The sequence below is a fragment of the Carya illinoinensis genome, chromosome 16, assembly GCF_018687715.1.
Source record: "Carya illinoinensis cultivar Pawnee chromosome 16, C.illinoinensisPawnee_v1, whole genome shotgun sequence".
Lineage (NCBI taxonomy): Eukaryota > Viridiplantae > Streptophyta > Magnoliopsida > Fagales > Juglandaceae > Carya > Carya illinoinensis.
In genome coordinates this window covers 30,574,343-30,595,152 of record NC_056767.1, presented here as the reverse complement: position 1 = coordinate 30,595,152, position 20,810 = coordinate 30,574,343, and the positions used below count along the sequence as shown (strand labels likewise).

Below are 20,810 nucleotides of genomic sequence, written 5' to 3'. Positions count from 1 at the left end.
TAATTATTATTATTATTTTATTAATATTTTCATCGCCACGTCAGCCCCGGAGCCGCGGCGGGGTTATTCCCCGAGGGTACGTAGCACTACTGCATGCAGGAAGTTGTACAGTGGTACACCTTGTTTTATTTTTTACTTAAAAAAAAAAAAAAAAAAAAAATAAGTGTACACCTACGCCTCAACGTGCAAGGGTAACAACGTAATTCCATTAATTTACCTGCCCTTTTATTCTCGAGAACCATTTCGAAGCGGTAAACACGCCCTAGAAATTTGCTCCGCCCTCGCTCCCTCTGCCTTCTTCTCTCTTCTTCTCTCTCAGCCAAATCTCGCCAAACCGACTCTACTTTTTCTCCCGAATTCCCAGAACTTAAAATTTTTATAATTTTTAAAAAAAATACGAACATAAATATAAATAAATAAAGGCAATGAACATATATAGATACTAAGTAACTGGATGACGACGAAGTAATCAGAGAATCCAAACACCGTCTCCCTGAAAGAAGGCCCTAACCAAAACAAACCGCAGCCCTTCCCCTCTCCAACCTCTATCCTCTCTATCTTAGCGGCCCTGATCTACTATTTTCTATACCAACCGTTCGATATATCAAATTTAGATCCTGATCTAGAACCTTCCAACGCTCCTCCTACGTCTATAAAATCCTTCTGACCCACGCGCTTCGGATTAATATCCACGCGCTCGTTTCAACCATTATGGTCGTGACCGGTAGGCCCCTGAAGCGGATGAAGAGGCGCGTGACCGCCGATCTCCACGATTTCCTGACGTTTCCTTCTTCTTCATCGTCATCTTCGTCGTCCGTAGATTGCAAGGACGGTTTATCCGGCGGGCCGTTCCGGACGCGCGTGAGGGAGTTCCTTGCAAGGAACGCGCTGCACCCGCCTCCGTCGTCGCTCTTTCCCCACCTGATGACGTGGCAGATGCTGTTCCGGGTGGGGGATCAGACTGATGGCCCAGATTCGTTACCGTCGGTGGTTTGCCTCGACGTCGTCGAAGAGGACGTGACCAGATCTAGATCTCTATACTGCGACCAGTGCCGAGTTGTTGGTGAGTCGTCTCAGCGATTCTATTTCTCTGTTTTGTTTAGATATATCGAATTCACTTTGGTCTCTTCGCAAAATTTCGTGATAATACTGTAGGACGAGTCACATTCATCTCGCAGGAAATGGATAATCGCCAATCGGGCTGTTGCATTATCCCCTGATTCAGTCGCGAGAGTACGATATGATATATTTAATATTGGTTAGATTGGGTCCAACGATATATGATGAGACAATAGTGGGTGGGCCTACAGCTGAAAGGAACCTGACCCCTTTTGTTTATTGTGCTTGACACGTGGTGCTGGATGGGACAGAGTACTGTCCTTGTTGCTTGACAGCTATTATTGTTATACTTTTTGCCTTTTTTTTTTTTTTTTGTGAGGGTAGTATGTACAATGCATATTTCATGCCTGACCAAGTGATTAATGTCACTTTAATTTTGTATATTCATAAAGTATGGTTTCCAAAAACCGTAATAAGGGAGAGTTCACTAGGTCATATGCTTATTTGTTTGTTCATGAGTGGTCGAGACACGTGTTGAATTCGATACTTTTGATGGAAAAATACTTGTTTTATTTGGAGGTCAGGAATTTTGAATTGAGTCACGTCATGAATCCGATACTTTTGAGGGAAAAATACTTTTTATATTTGGGAGTCATCTGGGGAAAGCTTTGACTCACCTGCGCAGCAAAAGTGCCTAAGATGCTGCTATGCGAGCATTGGTGGGATTCATCTGAAATTTTTTATGCTCAATTCTGTTGTTTTAAAAAAGTCAAGTTCTGCTGACTAAAAGTTCTCGAATTCATTAATAAAGAACTAGTCTTGGTGGGAATTGGCAATTTCACAATTTTGTTCGGTTTTTGTGATGATAGTACAACCTTTGACGTCGGGTCTGCATAAATCCCTTGACGTCGGGTGGATGCTAATAAATGCACGAGAGTAAGTATTATTGTTACGAAATAGGTGAAGTTTGACATTGGGGATTAAATTTGCAGTTGAATATATGTTAGCATTTAAAGCCAATAACATTAGTGGAGCCTGCTTGTCGAGATGAAAACGTCCTCTAATTTTTTAGCCTAGGACATTGCTAAGCCTGGTGTTCCAAAAGTTTCTAGTACAAGACTTTTGATCATTTTTACCTATGATTCTGCAGGCTGGAGTGGCCATCCTGTATGTGCGAAGCGTTTTCATTTCATTATAAAGGCTGATGGTAGCTCCATTGGTGGGTATCACAAGCCATGCATGTGCTGTGGAGATGTCTTGCACTTGTCTGAATCCAAGTGAGGACCTTAAACCTTTTTTCCCCTTATTTGCCTTTTGTTATCATGCACATTCAAAGTAAATTTCGTATGGAATTACTATTCATCGCATTTTCTTTTTGTAACAGTGATTTCTAAGGTGAATGGTGTTGGAATCTAATGTGTGATTACTTTGATGCATATGTTATTATTCTAGATAGAGATGTGTCTCATATCTTTTTGGGTGAGATTCAGAGCAATTGATACGACAGGTTCCACTGTAATTCGGGCACCTTCAAATTGAACCGACATGTTTATTTCATCTATATTTGTTTGTGCTACCATATCTTTTAACATTATTGTTCTCTAAATTAACCTGTTGATTGTATTTCACCTCAGTAATGTGAAGGCATAATTAATTTAAGAGAAAAGTACCGGAGTTGTCCCTGGGGCTTAATGATTTGAATATATGGTAATGGTAATTTGAAGAGCACAAATTACCACCATAGGCCATCAATGGCCACCCCTTGTGGACCATCCAAGGGGTGACCATTGAGGGAGCCCCATGGATTGGCCATCCATCAAGCAACCTATGGCAGCCCTATGGTCGCCATGCCCATCTTTTTTCTTTATTTTCATTTTTTGCTTATAATTTTAAGTTCCTCTCTATATTATGTTTTTTTCGATCTGTTTTGTTTCTTTCTAATCAAATTCTAATGTTACGCTTTTTTATATAGAATTTTAAGTTTAATTAATCTAATTGTATGTTATAACTTCTCACAGTTTGATTTATTTAAAATTTAGGTTCTAAATTTTTTCTTTTTTTAATTTTTAAGATTAATTGTGATGTGATTTTTTCTTATTTATTGAGATATATTTTATATTATTAGTATTTCTAATGTCTTTTTTAATGTCTTTATGTTTTTAACATTTTCTAAATATTGCATGTTGATTGTGCATTTTTTAGACAAGTTGGTTGTATATTTGGCAAGTGAGTGTAGACTGTTGGGACAAACATTTTTGTCAATGAGTTAATGGAATTTGGACAGAAGGACCGTCTTGATGTATGGGTATTATGGAAGAGATATTGTTGAAACTTTTTTCTTTTATAGGGACCTATCTACAATAATCTTGATATAAGGTTGATTTAATTGTGCTATTAGATCAATTAGTTTAATTGATTGAATTAAATGTGTTATTGAGGTTGACCAATCCACAGTAATAATTTTGCCATGCCTATCTGTAAGGAATTTCTTGGACATAATGAATGTAACGAGTCAGAAAGGAAGAACTTGGGATAATTTGGAGATTCCTTGGATCATTTGATACATGGTTTTGACAGGTGGAGTTGTGGATCTAGGGTATACTCGCCAAGTGTGGGTTTGAAGACTCTGCCTTGATGAGGTTCCATGACAACATTAAGAGAGAGAGAGAGAGAGAGGGAGAGAGGGGATTGATTTCATTGGTGTTAACTGGTCTTATGCGTGGGTTTGTACAGAAATGTGTCCTTTTAGCTATTTCTAGCTCTTTTGAAAATGATTGAATGATTATTTGGGTAGGTGATCTTTCCTTGCCTGAACTATTGTTTATTTCAGGTGCAAATCATGCAACCATGTGACGAGTACAGATGACGTGGAGGATTGGGTGTTTAACCAGTTAGAGAACACAACTCATCTTCTGCATGGTGTTGTCCATTCAAATGGTTATGGGCACCTTCTTAGAGTTAATGGTAGGGAAGGAGGATCAAGGGTTCTTTCTGGATGTCATATCATGGACTTCTGGGATCGCCTTTGCAAACTGCTTGGGGTCAGGTTAGGATCTTATACTTGAGAAACAAACTGACTGACTACTACTATGATGTTTATGAGTCAATTGGTCTGCAATCCACGTTAACCTATCCCAAAATACTGAGTCTGAGATCCACATTAATTTTTTCATTGTTTTTATTATGTTTTCACACATATTTGCTTCTATTTTAGTTCCTTTTTCTCCAGAAGTTATTTTTATAGGAAGTTCAGAGAAATAGTCTGCTTTGTAAGTCTTTAAATGGAAGATATATTAGAACCACAAAACAACAAATTGACTACTACCTCAACGTAAATAGGGAAATAAATGCAAAGAACGTGAAATCTTTTGCCTTGTTGGGAAGTTTTGGATACCCATATAAGTTTTGTTTTATTGAAAATTTAGGGCTATTAATGTTTTATCTGGGTGAGTTTTTGTGTCAATGTTTCTCCTGAAATCAAGAGCTTTTTTAACTCTTTCTGTGAAATTGACAGTTGATGTCTGTGTTCTCTACAATGTCATGTTGGATGTTCTGCTCCTCTTTTGCCCCCCTTTTTCCTGATGCATTCCTTTTGGATGTCCTCGGTCATATTTAATTATTTGTTGATCGCTTATCTCCACATTTCCAGAAAAGTGAGTGTGATGGACGTGTCGAAGAAGTATGGGTTAGAGTACCGGCTGCTTCATGCCATCACCAAAGGCGGTCCTTGGTATGGTGAGTGGGGTTATGAATTTGGGGCTGGTAGCTTTGCTCTCACTTTTGATGCGTATAAAATGGCTGTTGAGTCCCTCTCCAGCCTGCCATTATCCATCCTTCTCTCCCAAGGACAGGAACCTTGCACTCGCCTGCAGGACATGATCTCGCATTACCAGTCCTTTGCAAAATGTGAACTTGTTAATATAAGAGATCTCTTTTGTTTTTTGATGAGTTTAATCCATGATGCCCACAAGTCTTCATCCGGGGTGGATGATATCGCTTGCAAGAAGAGCCGTGCTTGCACTTCTGCAGTCTTGTGGTCGTTTGCTGGGAGTGACATTGAGCGAGTGGAAGAAGCCATGTTCAGAGTCCTTCGCGCAGTTTCTGGTTCTAATTGGGTTAGTTGTCGTGCTCTTAGAGGTGCTGTTTGCAAGGTGGGTCCCCCAGAGCTCCTTGATTATTGTCTTGGGAAACTTGGAGGGAAATTTGCAGCAGATGGGATAGTTGTTAAAGCCCGATGCAATCCTGAATCAGGTGCTCTTGAATACAGGTGAGGATTATTCTGGCCTTTGCCTTTACCGTGTTTACTCTTTTTGAGGGGGGAAAAAGTGTGCGCCATTCCTTGAGCTGTTGGCTGTTAATGGGATTTCTTGAAAATAACATTCCTCAAGTTGTTATGTGAACTCCCAATTCAATTTGAACTTGTGATTGTTTATAGGTACCGCATCCAGTTATTCTCTCTTTCTGTGCGTAATGTAATCCTTCGTATTAATATTGATGAGGCTAGAACTTACAAACGAATTGCTCTCGGTCTTCTGTTTGGAAATTGTTTTTGTCATACATGTTTTCATAAATGTTGTTTTGATAGTTGTTGAAATTTCAAGATGTGACTGTCCTTATAAGAGTATCGATAGAATTGTTTATAGTTTTAATTTCAGAAAGTATCACGCTACTAGGCCACCGGCCACCTTTAGCAATTTTGGACCTTTTTTTTCATTTTTCGATTGTTTAGAATAAAATCAGTTCTCTTATTCTAAAAAATTCGAGACCTAAAAAAACAAAAAAAAAAAGACCAAGAATACAAGAAGAATAATTCGATAAAATCAGGTATCATCTCCCGAATTAATCCCTGCCTTCTGTATATGTTCCTGGTTTACTGTATGCTTGGATTAATTGGATTAATGTTGTAGTGTATCTCATGTTTAACAGGCTCGAGCCTGTATGCGGTTCCATGGGTGAAATGACTGGCTGCAATGATCCTTCCATCTCTAATTGTCGATCTGAAGAGAACCTTCTGCAGGATCTCAGATTCCTGTATGAATCCTTGCTCCATCTCCAAAATATGGTAGGAAATGGACACGAGGCAACAAGGGGCCTTGCTAGTGGTGCGGCTGAGAAGCTTCTTGACTGCAAGCATTTTGTGAAAGACTACTTGGTTGAAAAGATGTCACCGATGACAAACCCATCGGTAACGTGCCTGTCATGTCAGGTGGAGCTCATAGATGACTCTGATAAGCATGCCGTAAACCCACCACCTGAATTGATTATCTTGCCTCCAAATGCCACTGTGTCAGACTTCAAGCTCCAAGCATCGAAAGCTTTTCAAGATGTGTATCTGATGTTCAGAAGATTTCAAGCCGAAGATTTAGTTGGTTATGCCAATGTGGATGATACAAACCTGGTCAAGGTCTTGTTAGGGTCAGCCAAATCAGTTCGGGTGCGAGGGAGATGCCCGGGGAAAAATGGACTGAGTAGGTTTAGAATGGAGAGGGGGGTTGAGCGGTGGACGGTAGATTGTAGCTGTGGGGCCAAGGATGATGATGGGGAGAGAATGTTGGCTTGCGATGTTTGTGGCGTGTGGCAACACACCAGGTGTTCCGGTATTGATGACTCTGACTCGGTTCCTGCAATGTTTGTCTGTCAAAGATGCAGGAGTTCCAACAGAAATACCAAAGCCGGTGGACACTGCAAGGATGAGACAGTTACCGATGTTGGTAGTAGCAGCTGCTTTGGAAATTGCTTGACAACACCTTTTGATGTTCGCTGAGGGCTCTGAATATTTGTAAAGGTTTTCCGAGTTTTATTAGGAGTTTACCTCGAGCCAAAACAAACGTGTACATAATGAAACTGGCTGGTAATATTGCCAAAGAGAGGTCGACTTGTTTTGGTATATCCTCCCTTTATCTTGTATATATTCTGTACCTGCTGGCTGCTGACACAAGTCCTTGAAAAACGAATCCTTCTTATGGCTATGGCTAAGAAAAGAATCGAGTAACTGGTTGCTGCAGAGGAAAATGAAAGAATGATTCATGAATTTGTCCGCTCATTTTTATCATTAATGTATTTATTTTTATTTTTTTGTCCTACTAGTTAAAGAAGTGAATTTTAGCATATTGATGTATTTTTTTATTTTGTAAAAATATTTAAATATGTCTAAAAGTTTTGAAAAAGAAAATAAGAAAAAATTAGAATGTACAATTTGTATAAGTGAGCACGGTCATGCAGTTAAAATTGGGCGGTACACTGAAGCATCCCTTACTCATTTTTGTCTTTACCCATATTAGCCAAAAACTGTATCTAAATAGGGTAAATCTATACATAAGCTGGTTTTTTAATTTTACAGACCATATCCTACCTGATAAACTGGTAGAGATGCAGCGGTGTGGTTTTAGACATTTTTTAACCAAATTGGTATATACTGGCTTTAAAATTTAAAGAATCGATATTGTACTAATTACACCTTTAAATCTATACTTTCAATTTTATCAATTTTGGTTTCGTTTTTCTAATATATTATATAGTATATATATTATAATATATTATCACTATATTATTATAATAATATAGTGATAATATATTATAATATATATTATAATTACATTATAGACTATAGTGATATGTTATAACATATAATATTATAGTATATTATAATATATAATGATAGCCAAGAGCCTGATGGCATATGATCCGGTTTTTCAAATGAAAAATTTGGATTTGAAACCCCCACCCCCTTTATCAAAATATATATAGTAATATAATATTAGTATAACTATTAAAATAATTGACTATAGTGATTAATGATTTTAAAATTTAATATTATATTCATTAGTAATTTATCATATAATACAAAATTATTTTATATATAATTATATATATTATATATATAAATTATATATAATATAAAAAATCACATAAAAAATTTTATACAATATAAAAAAAATTAAAATATATATATGAACTGGTCTGGTCCGATTATGTCCGGTGTTAGAAAAATGAAAACTGGAATAGGATCGAGTTTTGACCAGTTTTAAGAAAAATGAAACGGGTACTGAACCAAGCTCATGCAATCCTGTCTGGTTTATCGATTTTTTTTCACTCCTATAAACTAGGTTCACTAACAAAGGAACGGGTTCTACCCTTCACCCAACACTTGAAGCCTCCCTTCACCCTCTTATGTGTGAAACCTCTGATTTTCCCTTCACTCAACCCCTTTGGGACCACGATTTTGGAACACTATATCCGAAATTTTGAAATCTCAAGAAAGGTCAATAATAGAAAAGAAACAAGTTGCATCATTTCAAGCTACTCAACTATGGTTGTGGTACAAAAGCAGAGAGATAACTCATTTATTTCTTCTCTTTATGTGGTTCCCCAACGTCTCCATTGGTAACGAAGAAACCGCACACCCCAAAATGTTGGCCAACCCTCGAATGTTTCTTACATCCCCCACCACCACCATCTCCGTCTTCATGAGATTTATAGTTAAAGTGGAAACCGCTTCAAAACAACATAGAATGGCCTTCAAAGCATGAATATGCCCTACACTATCATCACAAAATATCAACATATCATCTGTAAATAAGATATGGGAAATAATAGCGGGGCCATGGAGCTATTAAAGACAATGGATCACCTTGTCGTAAACCCCCCAAGCTATTAAAGAAACCCATAGGCTCATCATTTACCAAGATTGAGAACAGAGCCGTTGATATACAATGCTTCATCCATTCCCTCCATCGTTCTCCAAAACCACAACAATCCAGCAAATAGAGCAAAAAATTCCAATTGACATGATCATCTACCTTCTCCATATCCAATTTATATAAAATAGTTGGAACTCTCGACTTAAGCCAAATGTCCAAACATTCATTAGCAACAAGAACCAAATCCAATATTTGCTTACCTCGTACAAAGGCATTTTAAGACTTCGAAATAATCTTATCCAAGACTGTGCTCATCCTGTTGGCCAAGATTTTTTAGAGTATCTTGTACACACTGCCCACAAGACTAATAGGCCTGAAATTTTTTACCTCTCTTGGCCCCGCTTTTTTAGGGACAAATGCAATGAATGTAGTGTTTAAACTCTTCTCAAATTTACCAAAAGTAAAAAACTTATGGAAAACCAGTATTATATCCTCTCTCACCACCTCCCAACAAGTCTGAAAAAACGCCATAGTAAAACCATATGCCCCAGAGCTTTATCTTTGTTCATTTTTTTGATGACTTGGTGTGCCTCTACTTCTTCAAATGGTCTCTCCAACCAAGCCATACTAGTTTGATCAATGGCCTCAAAAGCTAAACCATCAACCGTAGGCTTCCATGCATACGGTTCTTCCAACAAATGTTCAAAATTTCCAGCTACATAATCTTTGATTTCTGCTTGATATAAAACTAAATCGTCATCTATGTTCGTGGACTCGATTGTATTAAACCTCCTATGAGAATTTGCCACACAGTGAAAAAACTTTGTACATTTATCCCCCTCCCTAAGCCATAAAGCCCTTGACTTTTGCCTCCACGAGATCTCCTCCGTTAGGATCAACCTTTCTAACTTTGAGACTACTTGCCCTTTGCGATCATCCTCATCTTTCACACCCTCCAAACTTTGTAGTTCTTGAAAAATGGACTTCTTCTGATGTGCTACATTACCAAATACATGTTCATTTCATGTCTTCAAATCCATCTTCAAAGCTTTCAACTTTCCTACCAAACCCTTGCTCGGAGTGCCCTGTACTTGATAAGAACTTCATCATTGCCTAACCAAATCCACAAACCCCTCAGATTTTAATCACATGTTCTCAAACTTGAGGGGTCTTCTACCCCCCAGAATTCCCCCACAATCTAACATAATAGGAAAATAGTCTAAGCACAACCGAGAAAGTATTTTCTGATATAAATCTAGAAACTGCATCCCCCGTGAAGAAGATATAACAAATCTGTCCAGTGTTGACCAGGCGTGATTGTTAGATCAAGTATAGTCACCTCCCATGATAGGTATGTCCATGAGTTCCAACTCAAAAATGAAATCCGAGAATTCCCCCATGGCATGATTTTGCTATCCCTCTCCCAATCTTTTGCTTGGAAATCTTGTCACATTAAAATCACCCCTAATATACAATGGAACCTCCCACCATGAACATAAACCAGCAAGCTCATCCCAAAGTAATCGCCACTCACACTCTAAGTTGGGACCATACACCCCAGCAAAGGCCCACACAAAATCATCTTCAGAAATTTTAAACGAGCATCTCACAAAATATTCTCCCACAAACTCATCAATGTTCTCCACCACCCTTTTATTCTGCCCGACGCCCTATCCGAAGATAAGTATGCCCAAACTACATACTGGCAGCCTTAAATACTCTGAATAGTTCTTCTTGTGATAAATTTCAATTTAGTTTCCTATAAACAAATGATGTCTGTCTTCCATTGCCTAAGCAACGATCTTATACAAAGGCATTTTTTAATCTCATTCAGCCCCCTAACATTCTAAATCATAATTTTAGGCAACATTAATCAACTATTCCAGCCCTCCCTTTGTTGTGTCCACGACTCGTACTCCCCTCCTTTCCATCATAATTAAGAGACCAAGTTAGCCTCTTTAACTCTCTGTTTCTCTTTGTTCCTGTTCCTCCATGTTGATGTCCTGCCTCTATGGCTATTAGAAGTGCCTTGAGCTGTTCTTCATAACCTTTACAGGATATCCCTATCCAACTCTACAGCTCCTTCACTTTTTTTAGAATCCAATTAGGTGAAGTAAAAAGAGGAATAATCCTTATAGGAGTAGGATCATCCCCTGGAAGCCCCTCTCCTTCTTCTGTAACTCTGGGGGACTAGCATGAGATCAGGGCTCCTTCTCCTTCTAAATCCCCGTTCTCCTCCCCTTTCTCTTGCACACAAGCTTCAGTAGAAAGCTTGTGACTCCACGCTCCCCTCTTCCTTAAGCTCAGCCAACGGCACGATTTGAGTCATCTCCCCCTCCTCAAGCATCCACTTGCGTCCACCCCTTCATCATGCTAAGACAAAGCTGCAACCTCTTGAAGACCTGAGGCCCCCTCGTCGAGCACTTCCATCGCCACCTTTGGATAAGCATTGCCGACAACCATCATCTCTGTCTGTGAAGGTCGTGACCCCGTTGGCCCGACGCCAATGGATTTAGGGCATAGGCCTTTATTTTCCATCTCTATGAGGACTAACGCCTACAACAGCACCACCAGCGGTAGGCCGACACTTGACATCGAAGCTACTAGGGTCATCGCCATTGCCTATGGCTTATGGGTCTTCGTTAAGGCCTGGCTACACCCCGATGGGCCAACTTTTGTCTAATTGCGTTGCCTCCAAACGGGGCCTAGCTTCACTAAACCAGACTTCCCCATGGGCCCAAAGCCCATGGCCTTCTCCTTACCCTTAGGCCCATTCCGTTGCATGCTTAAATTTGGCTTTGTGAAGCTCGCATTCTGACCCTGTGTTAGGGACCTCGGTCTAGTCTTTAAATACTATGTTCGTCTCACCTTGGTTCTCCTTGTGATGACCAAAAATGCTAGCCCTTTTGCTTGTGATCAAATCAGGGCAATGTTAGGTCCCTAGGTTAATGGAGGTTTGGGTGTTTAGTGATGGAATCGTGTATGATGGTGATCTAAGTGATGAACTCAAGGACTTGAGTAAGAGGCACGGCTAGAATGGAGGCTCTTGGGGTTGGTACCACTTGTGATGAACTTAGAGTTTGGATGCAAATGGAGGCTAGGGTTGGATGGAAGAGTGTTTCCTAAATTGTAGGAGGCAATTAAGGAGATGATGAATTTGGCTAGGGTCAAGGGATAAGGGCTGATTGAATGATTGAGAATCTATAGGAGAATTCATAAAACATAGAAATTAACTAAGGAAGGTATGACCGGTTGGCAAAGTGGGTATATGGTAAATAGGGTTTTCGGCTATGAGCATTTGGGAGTTGGAAGGAGGATAATTTAGGGCTTAGTCGAATATGATAAGTATGACCAATCACCAAAGATTAAGGGATATGGATAGGGAAGAAATTTAGGGTTCCTAAAGTTTAGAAAACCTATAGGGAAAGTGGATTTTCGGCTAGGTCAAGGGAAGAATGGAAGAAGGCTTGATCTATGGTGATGCCGTGTATGGAAAGTATTGGAAGACAATGGTGGGCCTGTAGGGTGTTTGGGAGATGGGAATTGTGCAAGAAAGTATATGAACACAATGGAAAATATGAAGAACACTCAAGAAAATATATGAACTTGAAGGATAAATTGATGAACACTCAAGAAATTATGAATGAACATCAAGAATAACAAGTTCACACCAATTCACGGTTTGCACAATGTTGAAAAAGAAACTTCTCATATATTGAATAAAGAATTCACCACCGATTCACGAATTACACAGTGATGAAATAAGATAAATGAATTACATCTATTCACGAATTGTAAGATGTTGATCCTCTCATTGGGGTTCACGGATTGCACCCAAGTAGCCCAAGTGCATAAACACCGAAAATAGTCTCAAGAGCAATATAGTCGTCCTCTAAGGAATTTGACAGGAGATGTAAAAGAAATTATTAAGAATCCTATTTAGAGAGATTACAAACTAGAAACCCCTAAAAGGTCCATTGGAAAATAATTAAATAAAAATAATTAAAAATAAATTAAAGCAATAAAATAAACTTGCATGGGCCATTCGTGTACCCAGATTTCCGGATTATAAAAACCTAGTTTCATCTGGTACCAATCCAAGTCATAATCCCGGCCAGGTTCCAGCCTTGGTTTGAAACTCAGGTTCCAGTTCGAGTATACCTGAGTACCCAGTCCGGAACCCGAGTGATTAGTCTTAGGGTTGTCTTGTGATTACTAGGTTGGTCAACTGTTTTAACCCTTTTTTGTTTATATGCTTTTCAAAAAATCTTTATTTAGGAAATGTTGTTTGCGTTTTTGTTGTTTGTAAAAATCTTGACAAAGTATTAAGTCTTACACTATAGATTTGTACGTTTGAAAATAGTCTTTAATTTAAAGAAGGTCTTTTAACTTAAAAGATGATTTTTATATGTTTCCAAACATTTCCTTAGTGGTGGAGATATCAACCAAGAAATTAAGACAACCATTAAAAAAAAAAACATAAACATATACTTACATTAATCAAACATAGTTACAATCAACAACTACATATAGCTAAATAAAATCAGGGACTTCCTCAGTAAAAATAGTGTCAACATTGAGACCTAGGTTGCACTGGCAAGACAATGAGCAACCAGATTTCCTTCTCTCTTCACAAAACTCACAGTCCAAACTAACATAGTTTTAACAAAATAGATCTTGTGTCTTCCACAATCTACCCGGTGATTTAGACTTTCTGATACATTCATGAGAGCATCTACTATTTGTTTTGCATCACCTTCCAATTCTACATCATAGAATCCCAACTCCACAGTGAAACAAGCAACTGTATATACACTCCAAGCTTCAGCTATGGAAGGCAAAGGACAGATTATTTTTGGTAACAATCGTGAGGCAAGAACTTGACCTCTACAATCCCTCACAATAATTTCAACCTGCTCAGCTAACAGTTTTTCAACATGGCAAGAAAGGTTGGTGTTCTCAGCCACCAAACGAGTCATCTCCAGCTTGACGTAGAAGCCAAACTTGCACCTCACCTTGACCTCAAATTCCAGGTCGTGGCAATCTTTAACGATCCAAGCTGCTAGACTATCCACGCCCTGTAAGAGGCTACCGAAATTTAGAGAAGCGACAGGTCGAGAACATAAAGAAAAGCAATGAGGTGCATAAAGTTATAACATTGTGAAGAAATCCTTTAGGAGGCGGGACATCTCCAGTACAGCCTCATCAGGGGAGGAAGTATCTACAGATGATGAGCCTACTTCCTTTGCTTTGCCAATGATACCACTGGTGTCAGTCTCTTGGTGGGGATGAAGTTCAGGTATAAGGAGAGGGGCCACGATCCTCACCCTGGGAGTGACTGCCATGAGAGCTCCTATATTAAAGGGGGAAGTATTGTGGGTAGTGGGATCTTGCTCACCCTCAATATCCTAACCTCTCTTTCATCTTCCATCCTGCCATTGTCCCCCAACGCGGGGTCACCATCCGACAACTTACCACCCTCCCTATGAGTCGAAGGCTCCAAGTCACCACCAAAAGAGGAAAGAGTGGAAGGGATAGATACATGCTCGTTATCCAAAGAGGGGGTCATGCCCTCGGAAGCAGTGGAGGGTAAGGTATAGGGGCTTGTAGTGTTAGGGCTCGCAATCTGTTCAGTCTCAATTGGGGCCACCTCGAGAATCGTAATTCCTGCCATGCCTATAGAAAAGGTGCTGAAAATATCAAAATTACATTCGCCATCAAAAGGCGTGGAATCCAAAAGTGATGGAAACTCGAAGGCATCACTAACAGGCGGCCTATTGTCTACAGTGGCAGCCAAGTCCATGAGGGCTTGACTCATTAACCCGTCAAGATATTTTAGACGTGGAGAATCGAGTGACGAGGAAGTAAGAGGAAAGGGTGTGTTAGATACTTCCCTCAAAAGGTTTGGCACAACATCTGAGCAAACAGTTTTATTAAGGCCCATGTCAACAGTTACCTCAACATCTAAGAAAATAGTTTTATCAAGGTCCGCATCAGCGGTTACCTCTTTCACAACTTCAGTTGGGCGTACGATGGGCCCCTCTCTATCCATTTGGCAGGAGTTTTAGATTAGGGCGGTGAAGCAAGCCTCTTCTCAGATGAAGCCTTCACCGCATTTAATTTCTGACCCTTCACATGAGAACAGTCAGGTATGACAAGAAATCTATCAATATTGGACGGCGACGGTAACTTGTCGGTCCATAGGGCACTATATTTGGTCTTGCCATCTCTGGCTTTACTATTGTGGTCCTTGGCCCAATTCAGAACAACGTCAATGCGCTATAATTCATGGCCAGTAAGGTCAATTAAAATGTGTTTATCTTTAGAAATTTTTCTCCAATTGGCTTGAACAGGAAAATCAAGGATATTTTTCTCAGAAGCGGGGTACTCTCAACCCGTTCCACCAAGAAAGAAAAACTTTTTGTTCCAGGATTTAGCATTAGAGTGGCGGGGTTCGAAGGCTGCCAATCGTTGGCCATTTGTTCGAACACAAAAACTACAAATATTACCTGGCAATTAGCCCACAGAGTATAAGGAAAAGAATTCACGGTCCGTCAAGTCAGGGTACCTTTCCCCTAAGGGCTCCAATGTCATGCAAAATACCACACAGGAACACAACAATACATGTCAACCGTAAGGGGAAATTTGGGCAGGTGAAATCTGGAGAAAGTTGAGAATGTCTCGGACAAGGCAGCAAAATGGAAGGGGGGCACTAGTAGTGTGGCCCACTAGAAAAGCCTTCTTCATCAACGACACCAGCATTCACAAGGGCAATCACCAGTTCCACAGACCCAAGAACATGACAAGTTGCTCGCAATTTGGTCAATTCTTTAGTTGAAACAGTTGAGCACCAGGAAAATCCCTTGAATGAGGGGATTGATGGCCCTTTGGAAGATTCAGCTCCTAGAGGGGAAGAAACCCTGGGAGGAGTTTCTGGTAAGGAAGGAATTGGGGAAGCGTCTCGGAGAACCATAGGATGAAGAGATGTAGAGAATCGCAAATGCAAGAACAAGATATTGAGCAAAATTTTGAAAGAAAGAACTCGCCGAGAACTTTTTCAAATGATAGTAACCCAAGAAGCAAGAAAAGGCAATAAGCCAAAAAAAAAGAATAATGATGAGGGCACTAAGCTAAAAGAACAATGATGAGATTCTGAAAGGGCCTCAGGAAGCTGAGGGGTTAATTGTGTACTGACGGTTAAAGTTCTTAAAAATGAAAAAGAATGAAAGCTGGAACGGTTATGAACACGTGTCTTGACCCCAATGAAGTGTATCTAGCTGAAATTTGAAGAGGCTAGCGGGGTGGATCGAATTAATTTTCCACGTGTACCAACAAAGAAAATTAGCGGGATAACTAGACGGGATCTTTGGTATCCGTGGGCCCAATACGTATGCAAGCCTATCACACCCGTAAGCCCAATAGCCTGCGTTGGCCCAGGCACAAGGCGTTAACTAGATAACATTGCCGCCATGTAAGGAAGAGATCACTATAGCTAATAAGCAAAATTGTTGGAGATACACTCATGGAGGATGGTTATATTTACTCATGGAGGATGATTGTCTTCACTCATGGAGGATGGTTATCTGTTATTTTGATGCCTTTATAAATAGTCTACAAGAGGTAACAAATACTCAACTTTATTTACTTTATCTTTTACATACACTTACCCTCATATGATTATTCTGACTTTGGCATTAGAGTGTCCCCAGGGCAACCAGTGCCACATCTTTGTTCGTTGTAGGTCATCCGTATGGTTGATGGTGTGAAATACATCTGTTGCCCAGATGACTAACACAAGAGGGAGGATGAATTGAGTTGTATTAAAAAAATAACAATTATAAATCAAATATATAATATAAAATATAAACAAAATATGAAATAACAATAAATATAAAGAGTAAGGATAAGAGAAAAGCAAACTCAGTATGTTAACGAGGTTCGGCCCCACTGCCTACGTCCTCGCCTCAAGCTACCCCTTGAGAATTCTCAAATTCACTATTCAACCTCCTTCAGGTGGAGATAGAAACCTATTACACCTTTGAACAACACCGCTACAAAGGATCCGTGTAGAACACCCTCTACACTTGCAATCACCTTACACGTGGTAATTCAATTATTCCCCGTGTAGAACACTTTCTACACGCATAAGGGTTATACACACCCTTTTTCTGATACAAGAGCTGATAGTGGGTAGGTTATCAGAAAACACTCCTCAATGAGTGAAATAAGAACAATACAGCACAAACTATATCTCTCAAAATGAACAAGAATTAAGGCTCAATGTTTAGAGAAGAGAGAATGAAAGATTTGAATGAATGTTGTATGCTCTGGATGTTGTTTAATGTGAAACTCTCAAATGACCTATTTATAGGCATATGAGACTTCATATTCAAATTTAAAAAGATTCACATGTCAAAGACAACATCATTCACTTTTTCAAAAAATTCAAATAAAAGGTTTTTCTTTTTCAATTTTCAAAGACAACATCATTCATTTTTCAAAAACTTCAAACCTAATCTTTTACTTTTGGCATATGACAAAAGGAGCACACTTTACTTTTCAAATATTTCAAACCTAATCTTTTACTTTTTGCATATGACAAAAGGAGCATACTTTACTTTTCAAATTTTTCAAACCTAATCTTTTTACTTTTTGCATATGACAAAAGGAGCACACTTTACTTTTCAAATATTTCAAACAAAAACATCTACCTTTTGCATAAGTCAAAAAAAAGTATCAATCACTTTTGAAAATATTCAAATAAAACATGCACATATGAAATATGACAATCAATCATCTTTAATATTTTCAAAATTCAACCCTTTAATCAAGATATGCACATGTGAAAGATGACAATCAATCATCTTCCAAAATTTTCAAATTTAATTTTCAAAATATTCATGCACATGTAGAAAATGTATTTTAATGCTTTATGATAAAATATTAATTTTGAGCTTTAATCCTAATTTCGAATTTTTAAGAGATTTACAACATTACTCTATCACTTTAATGTGAACTTGTTCCCTTCTTGCTCATACTTGTTTCCTTGATGTGCTTGACTCCATTGTGTAGACAACTTGAGTTTGAGACTTCTTTATTCTTTGAATTCATTTGTTATCATCAAAATCCATGTGTAAATATATAATTACACAAAATTTGAAACCTTGGGTTCAACAATCTCCCCCTTTTTGATGATGACAAATACTTGATAGAACCTGAAACCTGTATTAATACTTAAGCTCCCCCTGAGAATGTGCGTTAGTTTTTCAAGCAAAAGTATGAATATAATTCCAAGCATATATAACAAGTTTAGCAATTCAAACAATGTTAATGTTCTAGTCTAACACTTCTCCCTCTTTTGGCATCATTAAAAAGGATCCACAACAAGTAAATTGACTGAAGAAAACAGTGCGTTAGTAAACACTGTAGATAGTTGAAAAAAAATTAGATCCATCCGTAACCCGACAAGTGTGGCTGGAGATTTGAAAAAAATCGCCTGATGTTGTTGACAAACGAGATTGAAGGCTCTGAGTTTCTAAAAAATGTCATTTTCACCGATCGGGAAAAAAAATCATATTACTCTTTGACTTGGATGAAAGCTCGTCTGGTTCTTTATGCTATCTCTATAAAATCAGTCTTAAAGTTCATCCAATCCACATCAAGTTTTCTTCTAATTTCTATAACTCATCTACATTCCTTCAACATTCTCGTTTTAAGCCTTCTATTCTTTTCTCAATGGCTCATTCTTTTAACATTTCTCTAAATCCATCCATGAGGCATTCTGCGCCTCAACCTCCTGTCCTTTCTGCAACTGCCATTAGTGCCATGTTGTAGCAAGAAAATAGTAATTTGGCTAATAAGTCAGATTCTGATGCTATTTATGACTTGGTGAGTCTTGGGACTCGCTATTCTTCCTCTATTGTTGCTTTTTCCCAGAGGCTACAAGCCAGAAATCATGAAGTTGAAAAGCTCAAAGAACAAATTATTGTACTTCAACAAATTGTTCAAGAGTCTCACACAAGGGAAGGAATCATTCTGAAGAAGAATAAACAATTGAAATCTTTATTAGATTTTTCATTCCGCTTGCCGGATCCCATGGATAAGAATGACATGATATTGTATGAAGAGAATGAGCGTCTCAAACATGAGACTAAGAATCTCAAGTTTATGTAAAAGTATTTAAAAAAATCTATCTCTATTTTTATTGACTCTGGTCTATCTTTTAAGAGATATTCATAGCATGCATCATACCTATTTCTCTTCTGATCATACATAATCTATCTTCTGGTAAAGGTTTTGTGAAAACATCTGCTAACTGATCGTGTGTGTTTGTGAACTCTAGTACTATATCGCCTTTCTACACATGATCTCGAAGAAAATCATATCTTATTTCAATATGCTTAGTTCTAGAATGTTGTATTAGGTTCTTTGAAAGATTTATAGCACTTGTATTATCATATTTGATTGGAATGTGATTATACATGAGTTTAAAATCTTCAAGTTGTTATTTCATGTAGAGAACTTGAGCACAACAACTACCCGCAGCAACATATTCTACCTCAACAGTAGATAGTGCAACAGAATTTTGTTTTTTACTAAACCAGGAAACTAGTGCATGACCTAAGAAATGGCATGCTCCACTAGTGCTTTTTCGATCTATTTTACAACCAGCATAATCTGCATCTGTGTAGTTGATTAGATCGAAAGATGTGTGCTTAGGGTACCATAACCCTAGGTTAATTGTACCACTAAGATATCTAAGAATGCACTTAACTGCAATTAAATGTGATTCTTTTGGAGATGATTGAAAGCGTGCACATAAGCACACACTAAACATAATATCTGGTCTACTGGCTGTTAAATATAATAAGCTACCAATCATATCTTGATATATTTTCAAGTCAACTGGCTTACCGGATTCATTTTTATCAAGTTTAGTTGATGGGCTCATTGGTGTCCCAATTTCCTTAGCACTTTCCATCCCAAATTTCTTCAGTAATTCCTTAATATATTTTGATTGATTGATGAATATCCCACTTTTTGCTTGCTTAATTTGCAATCCGAGAAAGAATGTAAATTCTCCCATCATGTTCATCTCAAATTCTTCCTGCATAGTTTTAGCAAAAACTTGACACATATTTTCATTAGTAGCACCGAATATTATATTATCAACATAAATCTGAATCAAAAGAATATCATCATTTTCATATTTAATGAAAATAGTTGTGTCGATTTTTCCTCTTGAAAAACTTTTTTCAATCAAGAAACCACTGAGTCTCTCGTACCAAACTCTAGGAGCTTGTTTAAGTCCATATAATGCTTTTGTGAGTTTGAAAACATGATTTGGGGAAATATGATTTTCAAAATCTAGAGGTTGCTCAACATATACCTCTTTATTTATAAAACCATTTAAGAAAGCACTTTTAACATCCATTTGAAAAAGTTTGAAATCTTTATAACAAGCATATGCAAGTAGCATTCGAATAGCTTCTAATCTTGCGACTGGTGCATATGTCTCATCATAATCGATTCCTTCTTCTTGATTAAAACCTTGGGCTACAAGTCGAGCCTTATTTCTAGTAATGACTCCGGACTCATCTTTCTTGTTTCTAAAAATCCATTTTGTTCCAATAATAGTATGATTTTTGGGTCCAGGAACAAGTGTCCAAACATCATTTCTTTTAAATTGATTCAACTCTTCTTGCATAGCTAGAATCCAAGATTCATCAAGAAGTGCGTCATCAATATTTTTGGGTTCAATCTGAGATAGAAAAGCAGTATGATTGCAAATATTTCTAAGAGATGATCGAGTACTTACACCTCGTGAAGGTTCTCCCAAAATTTGTTCCACTGGATGATCTTTCACAAATTTTCACTGTTTGGTTGCATCTTGTATTGAATTTTGATGATCTTTCCTGATGGCTCCATGTTGAACTTCTTCTATTGTGTTCTCTTTGTTGAAATTGAGACTTTCCGTATTATTTATACCTCCTGTTTCTTCATCAATAGATTTCTTGGAGAGTGGAGAATTAGATTCATCAAATACTACATGCATAGATTCTTGTACAGTCAAAGTTTTTTTATTGAATACCTTATAAGATTTACTATTAG

General features: G+C 38.2%; 1 protein-coding gene across 2 annotated transcripts; it reads left to right on the top strand.

Annotated features, from left to right (window-relative positions):
- Nucleotides 1–260: 260 nt before the first annotated feature.
- Nucleotides 261–7,090, top strand: LOC122299192 (PHD finger protein At1g33420). Of its 2 annotated transcripts, none has more exons than XM_043109247.1 (5): nucleotides 261–1,063; nucleotides 2,210–2,336; nucleotides 3,890–4,105; nucleotides 4,709–5,326; nucleotides 5,986–7,090. In XM_043109247.1, exons 1-5 carry the CDS (start codon nucleotides 712–714, stop codon nucleotides 6,821–6,823), a joined length of 2,151 nt encoding a protein of 716 aa, XP_042965181.1. In that variant the 5' UTR covers nucleotides 261–711; the 3' UTR covers nucleotides 6,824–7,090. The 2 variants fall into 2 exon arrangements, with proteins under 2 accessions (XP_042965181.1, XP_042965182.1); XM_043109248.1 differs by lacking the exon at nucleotides 261–1,063 and adding an exon at nucleotides 1,510–1,995.
- The last annotated feature ends 13,720 nt before the right edge of the window (nucleotides 7,091–20,810 follow it).